Here is an 11,179-nt window from a genome sequence, read left to right as displayed (position 1 = left end):
TCACCCAATTACGTTGTGACGTTTGATAGCACACAAAGTGTTCCTCCGGTAAACGGGAGTTGCATAATCTCATAGTCATAGGAACATGTATAAGTCATGAAGAAAGCAATAGCAACATACTAAACGATCGAGTGCTAAGCTAACGGAATGAGTCAAGTTAATCACATCATTCTCCTAATGATGTGATCCCGTTAATCAAATGACAACTCATGTCTATGGTAGGAAACATAACCATCTTTGATCAACCAGCTAGTCAAGTAGAGGCATACTAGTGACACTCTGTTTGTCTATGTATTCACACATGTATCATGTTTCCGGTTAATACAATTCTAGCATGAATAATAAACATTTATCATGAAATAAGGAAATAAATAATAACTTTATTATTGCCTCTAGGGCATATTTCCTTCACACGCGTGCTCGACCGCCCGTGGGCGCTGGATGGCCGGGTCGAACAACCGCCCGAGGCGACAGAAGCTCGCCCACGCCCTCGCTCCGACGCTATGGGGCTTCACGCCACGAAGGCGTGCTGCCTCCGTTTGCCTGTCCGACACCAGAGGGCGAAGGGAGGAGCTGTCAGCCTCGTCGTCGTTGTGACGCTTCTGGCGGCGAACCGCCGAAACCCCCGCGACCGCCACGCCCTGCACCCGCGGACGCCATTGCCGCCAAGATCCGGTGGCCGAAGGAGCCGGAAATCGCTGCCGGAGGGCTGGATTTTGCGGTGCAAATGAATGCACAGAATGACGGATAGGAACCCTAAAATTACCCCGCGCCGGCATATATACCGGAGAGCCGGTCGGTACGGACCGCCCATAAAACATTTACAGGCCAGGCCTCATTTGCAAGATCTACGTGGGTCTTTTGTTTTTTTGTCATCCCGTATAATGTTCGGAAAAACGCAGTTGGCAGAGTTACACTGGATGTGCTAGAGATGCTCAAGGAGGAGAAGTCCGACAACGGCGGCGACGATGGCGGCGACGACGGCGACTACTCGGCGTTCAGCCAGTTTTTTTTAGATTAGTTATCTATTTTGCTATGTAATGAAAATCCGCGAACATGTCTAATATATGCCTAAGTTTGCCGCAATTTATCGTGTTTAGCCGAACTTTGCCGAACTATGCCGAAATTTGCTATACAAATTTTATTTTTAAACACGCCTGGGGGCGGCCCTGGGGCCGACGGCTGGGGACTAAGTCGTCTCCAGGCCTAATTTTTACGCTGGCTCATCCCAGACAGCGATTTTAGGCGCCCCCTGTGAGGCCAACGGGTGAAGATGCTGACGGTATGGGAACATCCCCTCACGCATCTCTACCTGTGTGTACTGCACTGTATCCATCTATCTACCACGGTAGGTCAAATAATTGAGGAGCCTCCCAATCCCAAGCAAAGCAAGCAAGACAGAGGGAGAGAGGGAGCGTCACGCGTCGGCCGCTCAGTGGCCACCAGCCGCAGTTTCCCTTTTGGGCTTGCGAGCTCACTGCGCTGCGCGCTTCACCCACACCCTCGGGCCCCAGTACGATCAATCAACCAAAGAAAAGAAGCACATTGGGGTCCGTCGGCGGCGGACCGGGCACCGGCGCGGCGGCGATCCATGGACATGGGCGAGCTCTTCAACCCAGGTGACCTGCCACCAACTCCCCGTCCATGGGCATTTGTGTTTTTTCCTTGTTTGGGAGACGCCGGCCGCCTTTTCTTGACACGGTCTGCGGTCGCCGTGCGTGCGTCCATGTCCAGGCTGCGGCGGGGCGGGCGGCGCCGGCTGCGACTGCGGGGACTGCGAGGAGTGGAGGCGCTACTGCTACTGGAACCACGACCACGGCACCAAGCAGTTCCTCCTCTTCGCCTCCCACGACAAAGATCATCTGGTCTGCTCACAACCCCTCCCCCTCCTACTCCTCCTTCGATCCATTCAGTTTCCTCTGTACATTTCTTGCGGCGCCAAGGGTTCAGTTTCAGGTTTTTTTGTTTTTTTGTGGGTGCTCAAGATTTCGCTGACAAAAATGTCAAATTTCATGAAAATGTTGCTGTGTGACGGATGCTAAAATCTGCCTGGTATAAAATTTGTTTCACAACATATGTATGAACAAGAGGCAGCAGGAGGAAGAACACTCTGTACTGCAACATATGTGCCATTTCAAACTGTTTATTGGTCAGTACTGCAAGTGGGAGATTCCAATGCTCCTAGAAAGGGGTTTTCCTGATTATTTGGGGGTGCTCAAAATTTCACTGAAAAAATGCTTAATTTGCTTCTTAGCTATTTTGTGTGCCTGTCATAGATAACATATACTCCCTCCGTTCCATATTACCCGTCGCTGATTTGTACTAAATCAGCGACGGGTAATATGGAACGGAGGGAGTACATGACAGAATTGAATTGCTTCAGGATATTTTACTTGGAACAACTGACTCACAACATATGAAGAGGAAGCAGCAAAACAACTAGTCTGCACATGTGTGTTGATACTGCAAGTGAAGCTAGCTACTAGTAGCTCTTGTGATTTAGTACACTACTGCCTGCGTGCGAACCACTTGTGATTTAGTACTGAACGCTGCCGATGCACTACATACCATGAGCCCGCTATTTATAAATTAATTAATCTTCACCAAAAATGACAATTTGGTAATTAAGTCGTCTCATTTAAATGTAAACTTGAACCGTTCAGCCTATAATGTGTGTTCCGGGCATACGAGTCTTTGCTTTGTTTGTTTTCCACATCCTCTGCTACTGCATGCAATCTGAATTGTATGGTCTGCATTTCCTGCATATAGTATGAAACTCAGTGCCCATAAACGCTGAAACCTACTCCCTCCGTCCCATAATGTAAGACGTTTTTTCACACTAGTGTAGTGTCAAAAAACGTCTTACATTATGGGACGGAGAGAGTATATCTGACTCTAACCAAAGTGAATCTTCTGACAGTGCATACCATGGGAGGTCTCAAGCCAGCTGAGAGATATGATCCCCGACTCCGAGCCTATCAAACTTGAAACTCCTGACGGTCGCACGTACAGTGTTAAATTCTTCAAGTTCGGCCGGATAACTCTTACGAGTGGGTGGCGGGGCTTTGTGGATGCAAATCACATAGAAGAGAACAACCCCATGTTGTTCGTGTACCGTGGGAATTCAACCTTTAAGGTTCAAATATTCAATTCATCCGGCCGCGACAAGTTTTTGCCCTGTTCTCAACCACCTTGCAATCATCGTGTGCTGAATGGTAAAGTGGATTAGAGTCTTCAAGTCTTAATGTTTTCTCTATGCTTTTGTGATTTTAATTGTAACATTTTTCTTGATGTGCAGAACAAGTGGTGCCTCATCCTGAACATGTTGATAGCTCAGCCCACTTTGGCTATACCATGTTGCCCGGGAGCTTTGTAACCAAAGCACAAGATGATAAATTGCTAGAATGGGCTAATACCATCAAGTCTGGATTTCCTCTTTTTGTGGCAGCCATGGACGAGAGCAATGTCAGCTTGATCGACTGCCATGTTGTAAGTTGCATGATGTTTTCTCAAATCATTTTTTGGTTATGTTAGTTATTCTATTCATGTTGATCAAGATTCTAGTATCTTTTAAACCATGGCTGTCTCTTGTTTGGCACATGCAGTACATACCACTGAGGCTTGTGGACCAGTTCAAAGAGGTTGTCAAGATAGTAGCCCTTGACAAGAGTATATACGTTGTTGGAGCAAAGAAGCACAATGAGGATCAAATCGTACTCCAATCTGGGTGGGATAGGTTTGTGACTGATCAGTGCATACAACAGAATGACTTCCTCATTTTCATAATTCAGGGGGAAACTCGCCTCAAAGTTCTCGTCCTTGACCCAAGCGGTAGTGAGAAAACTTTTGCCATGGGAAACTCTTCCAATGCCCAAGAAAAGCCACCACTCCCACCTACAGTTACTAACCAGAGTTCTGAGGACAATGAACTTACTGACCAGAGTTCTGACAATGAACTTACCGAACTGAGTTCTGACAATGAACTTACTGACCAGAGTTCTGACAATGAACTTACTGACCTGAGTTCTGATGATTATGAAGTCCTGGGAACAGACACTACAACGTCAAGGAGGGAGCAGAGGCCGCTACGAAGCTGTCGTGCAAAAGCTGAGAAGATGGGTTCAACATCCTGCCCTTCTACTAAATCAGATCATAGTATTATAGTTGCCCTGTGCACTTCTTTCCATTTGCCATATTTCAGACTATCGACTTGTGGTTGTCGTATGCTCACCACAAGAAAATATGGCATGTTTTTCAGGACACAAAGCTGGCAACTCGAATGAAGCGATTGGATCTGAAACGGCAGACGGTGTTTCGAAGCCAATACAGCTGGTGAGTTGAGAACTTCAGATAGCACGTGCAATATGCATAGTCCATTTCTCATCCAAAAGCTCGCAAAATTTAGAACCATTTTCTTGCTGAATTAGTCGTCGGCCTGAGAGAGATCCGATCGCCATCTTGACTGATGAGCTCATGTGTTACCTAAAACATGTGTTGAGCAGGATTACAGCAACTTCTCCCGAGTTAATACTGCATATGGAATGTTGGGATTATTTTCTTCAGTGAACCACTGTCTAAACCTCATACTCAGCTATGAATCCCTTTCAGAATGCATATAGTGAACTTGGGAATAAGGGCAAGTATGGGCACGCAAAGAAAAGGTGTTTGTACACATGGTGCTCATCTTAGCTGCATATATTAACTACCACCTCCGTCCCAAAATATAAGAACGTTTTTCAAGCTATGTTAGCTTGAAAAATGTTCTTATATTATGGAATGGAGGGATTATATACTCAGACGAAAGTTTGGTGATGCACAAGCTACATTACACAGCACGCAGATCCAGTGAAATCTACTACTCTTTACCATTGCAAATCCAATTACAGCGCACGTCCATGTATACAGTGAGTACAAAAGGGTAAAACTGTTACAAAAAAAACCGCGGCGAAACCGACCTTGCAACCTTCGCCTCTTCCTGCTTCCTATGCCTCAGCGAGAAGCGCATACCAATCTACTGCACCAACAGAGCAGAGTTCCTGCTCCTGTCGGTTGGCGAAGCACCAATGTGTAAGAACCTTCTTCTCTGGAAGGACGCTTCACGGCACCGTGCCGAAACATATAGCAGCAGGCAGTTTCAAGCACAAGAGTTGGGCTTTGCTGTTGACGTGGCGCCCTTGCTGATACATGCAAGTGCAGCTCTCAGAGGTAATATTTTGGCAGTTGGTCTCTATCGTCAATGGTCTCAAGGGCTGGCCTTCAGTTCCTCCTCAATCTGGTCTCAAGGGGATATCCCAATGGACAAGGTCTGAAAAACAATATGCTGAAACAAATTAACATGCAGTAGATGAAACAAAGCACAAATATGCAAAGTCAGCCATGAGAACTACTGAAAACTTTGCGTGGTGAAAAATAGAGGCGTTCATTACTCCCCATCACGACAAACTGGTATTCTAACAATGAGTAAAGAAAAACACGATCAATCCATGCACCTTATGAATGTTGAAGACTCGAGAAGTGGCTTCCCATCTGTAAAACAGCCTCCCGGATCCAGATGGAATCATAAAGCTGTATAATCAGACACAGTAACATAGTCCGCTCTTGTTTCAAGTCTAGAAATTAACCACTTTTGCTTGACTGTAGAGGAGCCACAGGTCATGTTTCTATTCCCAGGTACTCTTCAGCAAAAAGTTCATTGTTTTTTGCAAGCATGTCTGTCAGACTGCAGTCTATGTTTCTACTCTTTATTATCCAAAACCGTGGCTTTATCCTCCCCTCAAGAGAATAGCTGAAGTACCTTGGATATTCCACAACCGCTTTAAGTGGTTTCTTCATGGTTTGCAATAGAAAATCAATCTTTGGTTTCAGAACATGCTCAATACTGTACCCCAGAAGTGGGGAGAATCTAGAGATCATTGAGCAGACATCTTTCTTAGACAAGCCCATCCCCAGGAAGTAATTCATTCTGCAAACATAGCAATTAACACTTACGAATTAAGACATCGTCTTAGCGTATATATTGGACTAGTGAAAATCACATTATTAGACTTCAGATAAGCAGCAAATAGTAAACCAGCTATTGACTACAATGACTTGAGATCATAAACACAGTTGATCCTATCCTGTAAGTAGACATATTTCAAATTCTTTACCAATAGTGATGTGTTGGCGGTAGCTTGCTTAGCCAGTAGTTGTGATAGCAGGTCTTTACATGAGAAGTAACTGGGTTGCCGGAAACTTGAACACACAGTTTTACCTGAGCACAGTTTTTTAATAATTACTAGTTATGTCTCATGTGAAATTATGTGTTTATGTGCAAGGCTAATATGAAGCTTGGCGAAATTTAGGTGAAAATCGTCCATAAAGGCCCTAACTAAATACTCGTAGCTAGATGAGCAATGACGTAATGTCATTTACAAGTTTACAACAGTACACTTATCAACTGCATTGACTTAGACTTGGCAGTAAAACCAATTTTCTTTTTTGTCATACCTTGGTAGCAGTGTGCGATTTATGTCCAACAACAAAAGCTCTGGGTACTTCTTAATGATACGAGGAAGGTGACGCTCAGAAATACCAAAGTCAATAAGAAAGTTGATTTTCTTTTTGAGGGTATTCTCCACATCTGAAGCAAAAATTTCTGGAGAACGACAGACAATCTTTGCCACTGTTATCTTATCAAAACCCATATCTTTAAAAAAGGAAACAACCTGAGACACGAGGCAGGACGATTAGTACCAAGATAGCGAGTTACTGGAAGATATATAAGTAACTTTCAATGACTCAAGATCATCCCCAGATATGGATCACAATGTAACCAAAAGACTTGCTCCGTGGAACAACTACATACTGACAGGAAAGTATGCTATGAACCTAAAAGGACAGACCCAATGCTATGAACCTATATCAACAATTTAGGACTAGAGGTTGGCCACACATCCATGCCTCCTGAATCGTAATCCTAGGAATAATTGGGCAACAATGCAAAATTGCAAAACTCAAAACATAATGATGAAACCTGTTATCAATGTCAACCTAATGGAACATGTAGGATACTGACAAACAAATATCTACTGACAATTGATTGTTGCTTCCCAAAAGAAGAAAAAGAAAGAGCTAAAGCTAAGTAAAGAAGCTTTTCCACGACAAATGGAGTTTATATGGAAAACAACGCAAACGAACATACATACCTGCAAAAACTCATTAGGTTTTCTCAGCAGCAACTGTGGACTTGATGTAAGAACAGGAACCAACATTTTCTTACTGATGCCCAGATCATCAAACAGCACTAGAATTGAGTTCATTCTTGTTGTTGAACAACCCAGAATGTGAGGCCAACTTTTGACAGCAATGCCAAGAAATGTACTGGAAATCTGAAAGCAAAAACCTGATTTATGAACACTATCGTATCCAATTATGATAGAGTACAAACAAACACAGCATACAACAGATATCTTAAGCCATGCTGGCATAGTAGGATTATTTCCCCCCAGTTACCTTTCTTCTGTTGAAGAACAAAAGGGCCTGCTTGTAGTTTTCTATCACACTTGCAGAAAGAATCCATGGATACTTCAACAACATCCGACCAATATATTCCTGTTCTATGCCAGCCTAGGGAAAAAAAGGATAATATTACATTACTACACTTGTTGTCTAGAGAAAAAAATAATATTGCAGGTTCCAAAATCGTTCACAAACATAAGGGTTCAGTTGAGAATCATGTACTTTTAGCATACCTTCTCCCATGCATGAATCCTTGGCTTGATATCCTTTTCGACATCAGAAAGGATAATAGGAGGAAATGCCAGCAGAACTGATGGAATCCTCGGCTTGGGAACTCCAATGTGTTCAAGGAAATCAATTAATGCCTTAAGATGTTTGTCCTCTGAGCAGAGAAGAAGCATTGGAAATGATTCGATGAGATAGGGAAATGACACATCCCCATGTGCCAACATGCTCAGACCACCATGTCTGGCCTCCATCTGCAGTTATATGGTTTGAGAAACATAAAATTTCAAGAGACATTTAACGCCATGAAACTATGAAGAAACAGTGAAATTCTTTTACCAATGGGACACAATAACTGGACTGTGAAACTTACTTTTTCGAAAAATGACAGCGTACTCTGGAGTGCCTCATCTGCGGGTATTGACAAGTGCGCCATCATGCGCTTAGCATTCCGTCCGATTAGAGTTTCATAGCCACTGCTTGAAAACAGCATTTCCTTCAAGAACTTAACCTATGCACGAATAAAAAGCGTAAGTAAAGAATGCTGCAACCTACTGAACATATAAGATAGTAAAAAACAGTACTCCCTCCTATAAAGTTGTACTAAAACAGCGACAAGTAATATGGATCAGAGGGAGTACCACATTTGTCGAAAATAAAACATCTGACTCAGTCATAAACTCATAATCCATACAGTCGCAATATCAGACAGAGATGTGATGCCACCATTTACTAGTGTCAACGAAAATTTGCTGCACATTTTCTAATCTGATTAACAGTAAATGGTTAAAATAGTTTGGCATTTTACAAAACAGATGAAGCAATGGGTGGTGTAGTGTCGTCGCGTTTGAGCACGGGAAAATGCAGCGCAAACTGTAAACTCTGTTCTGTTCTAGTAATACAGAGATGATGTCCTAGATTGGGCAGCGTCCAAGATGGAACTTTTGACTACAGGAACGTATGCCATGGCCACTCACCCTGCGGATGAGCACGGGGAGGCCCTCGGCGGCGACGTAGGGCGCGATGAGCTTCGCGGAGGAGAGGCGCACGCCGAGGCTCTCGACGAGGGGAACGACGGCGCCGTCGCGCCGGCTCCGCCCCATGAAGTACACCTTCCTGCCGAACCCGAGCGCGCCCATCTCGGCGCCGGCGCGCGCGCCCGCCCCGGCGCTCCAGGACGCCCAGAGCCCGAGCTCGTCGAGCTCCCTGACGCCGTCGGCCAACATGGCGGCGTACCCCGGCGCGCGGGCCGCGATGGCGGCCGCGTCCTCCGGCGACGCGCCGTGGTCCCGCAGCAGCTCAGCCACCGCCGCCTCCGCCTCGCGCGGGTCGCCGCGGGCGGAGGAGAGGGAGCTCGCGGCGTGGGCCGCGGCCGGAGTGGTGGTGGTGACGGGGCGGCGGCGCGGGAGCCGGAGGCCGAGACGGAGAGGCGGGCGGGGCGGGCGCCCGCGGAGTGGAGGGGCCGGGGTGTAGGGGGGTGAGGGAGAGAGGAGCGCGGGAGTGGCAGCGGAGGTGGCCATGGCCATGGCGGAGGCGGAGCTGTTTGGCTTCAGAATTATCTTCTCTCCCTCCCCCTCCGAAGCCTGAACTCGAGGGAACACATTTCAGACGATTTTTTTTCCAGATAATTTCAGACAAATTTCAAGATCTCAATTTGCAGAATTTCATGAAGATGAGGTCTAGTAGAAAATTTTGCATTTCATGTCATTCTTATTCTGAGTATTTTTTTTATTGAAAAATGGTACACACAAGCACTCGCTTTCTTAAAAAATCACAAAAAAAAAGACTCGCCGAAAAGACTATGATTATGCATTCTGAAGATTTGTAGAGCACCTGGAACAATTCAGAAAGTAATATGATTAAATTGTGTTCAGAGAAAAACAAATGTTGCAGTTACGCATGAATGTTTGTCTTACTTTGTGAAGGATATACTTGATCGCAGTTTTGCATGAATTTCTTGCAGGTTAGCCATGTTATATACTATTATCATGCACATATATGATGTTTAGATTAATTTATAAGATGCAGAAATAAATAAGTCGTAAACTCTAACACTCGCGGTTGTGTGTAAAAAATCGACTCCCTTTTGTTCTTCTTCCATTTGTGGAATCTTATGGCATCTCCAAGGGCGTGCATCTGAAGTTATTAGCTGTCTATATTTTGACATGTCGGTGTCATCAAATTATCCGTTGAAAGCGAGACGCTCACATCCATCATTTGCCCCCTCTCCCCATTCGTCCGACAGAAATCAAACATAATTAAGCATACGAAGTTGCCATGCAGCTCAAACATGGTTGGGCGGCCACCATTGGCATCATCTTCGTACAAGGAGGACCTACCCAGTCGCCATTATGGTCACGGCGGCATCTCCAACTGGTTGCCACTGTGCGTCCACATAGAAGGGCTTTGGCCTTCGCGGCGTTCTTTTCGCTTGTTGGTCCGTGTCACGCTTCGAGACCCTAAAACCCTTCTCCGTCGCGGTTTGGCTGAGTAACCGATGGTGGGGGGCGTCACTTTCCTTCGTGTCTGGGATAAGGTCAGGGGCCATTCGACCGCGAGGTCCTAATTTCGAAGGACCTCTAGCGCCAACATTGGATCACGCAAGGAGGACGTAGTGCAGCGAGACAAGGAGGGTGTCGCAACATCCCCCGGGGAGCGCCATCGCAAGGTGGGGCGGAGGCGTGGACGACAAGCGGTGGCATGCCTCTGTCATCGACCACCGTAACGCCTCTTGGAGCACCCCCTCGAGCCGCCCAGAGCTTGGCTCGCTGGGAACGCTCGAATTGGCCATTTCCAGCGAGCTAGGCTGAATTGGGCAAAAAAGTGGGGCACGACGTACACCGTAGTGCAGGGAGAATCAGGTGAGGAGATGGTTGCAGAAGGAAATCAGCGGAGGCGGGATGGCATGAAATCTAGCCTCACCCGCCATTTACTCGGTCACCTCTTGCTTTAGGACAAGCCCTTCATCACTTCTTGGCATCGGCGCTGGCGGCGACTCAGATCTGCGCAAGCAGCGGCGGCATAACTTTTCAGCGACAGGAGCTACTTCCCCCCTTCTTATTGGACTTCATCTGGCCATCCTCATCTCAACCATGGCCTCCCCCTCCCGTGCTCTTTGTCGATTTCAAAACTAGTAAGCAACATACAACCCCCATCCTCTGTTAAGTCGTTTGTTAGGACGGTGTAGGATTGATTGCGCCATTGCTGACCACACTATCAATGTCGCCTAGGTTATGGAGGAACGGATGAAGCTGGTAGTTCTGGCAGTAGCACTAATAGTGGTAATTCAGGCCTGGATCATGTTGGTTCACAAGAAAGTTGTTCGTCGGAGTGACAAACCTATCATTCGCTATGTCCAATGTTAATCTGGAATCAAAAGAGAATATCGAATATGAACTACATGTCAACATCTAGAACTGCAATGACACAGAGGCTCTGTGGATGCTTCGAATGA

General features: G+C 45.9%; 2 protein-coding genes across 2 annotated transcripts; one reads left to right on the top strand and one right to left on the bottom strand.

Annotated features, from left to right (window-relative positions):
* Positions 1–1,395: 1,395 nt before the first annotated feature.
* LOC125510441 (B3 domain-containing protein Os12g0591400-like) lies at positions 1,396–4,672 on the top strand. The gene is made up of 6 exons (XM_048675616.1): positions 1,396–1,619; positions 1,735–1,865; positions 2,921–3,215; positions 3,299–3,489; positions 3,606–4,155; positions 4,259–4,672. Exons 1-6 carry the CDS (start codon positions 1,592–1,594, stop codon positions 4,339–4,341), a joined length of 1,278 nt encoding a protein of 425 aa, XP_048531573.1. The 5' UTR covers positions 1,396–1,591; the 3' UTR covers positions 4,342–4,672.
* A 173-nt stretch (positions 4,673–4,845) lies between these two features.
* LOC125510439 (transcription termination factor MTERF2, chloroplastic) lies at positions 4,846–9,317 on the bottom strand. Its single transcript, XM_048675614.1, has 8 exons — positions 8,703–9,317; positions 8,099–8,236; positions 7,734–7,979; positions 7,495–7,608; positions 7,188–7,370; positions 6,490–6,707; positions 5,490–5,962; positions 4,846–5,305 (listed from the first exon to the last, which is right to left on the bottom strand). Exons 1-7 carry the CDS (start codon positions 9,249–9,251, stop codon positions 5,653–5,655), a joined length of 1,758 nt encoding a protein of 585 aa, XP_048531571.1. The 5' UTR covers positions 9,252–9,317; the 3' UTR covers positions 4,846–5,305; positions 5,490–5,652.
* Positions 9,318–11,179: the final 1,862 nt, after the last annotated feature.

This window comes from Triticum urartu, chromosome 5, assembly GCF_003073215.2.
Source record: "Triticum urartu cultivar G1812 chromosome 5, Tu2.1, whole genome shotgun sequence".
Taxonomy (NCBI): Eukaryota; Viridiplantae; Streptophyta; class Magnoliopsida; order Poales; family Poaceae; genus Triticum; species Triticum urartu.
The sequence above is the reverse complement of the archived record's forward strand: the minus strand, read 5'-3'. Positions and strand labels throughout refer to the sequence as shown.

Coding starts and splice junctions, on each gene's coding strand:
- LOC125510441 (XM_048675616.1), top strand. CDS start 1,592: ATGGACATGGGCGAGCTCTTCAACCCAG. Junction 3,216..3,298: donor CAATCATCGTGTGCTGAATG/GTAAAGTGGATT, acceptor CTTGATGTGCAG/AACAAGTGGTGCCTCATCCT. Junction 3,490..3,605: donor GCTTGATCGACTGCCATGTT/GTAAGTTGCATG, acceptor TGGCACATGCAG/TACATACCACTGAGGCTTGT.
- LOC125510439 (XM_048675614.1), bottom strand. CDS start 9,251: ATGGCCATGGCCACCTCCGCTGCCACTCCCGCGCTCCTCTCTCCCTCA. Junction 7,980..8,098: donor CGCTGTCATTTTTCGAAAAA/GTAAGTTTCACA, acceptor ATATAACTGCAG/ATGGAGGCCAGACATGGTGG. Junction 5,963..6,489: donor AATCGCACACTGCTACCAAG/GTATGACAAAAA, acceptor CTATGTTTGCAG/AATGAATTACTTCCTGGGGA.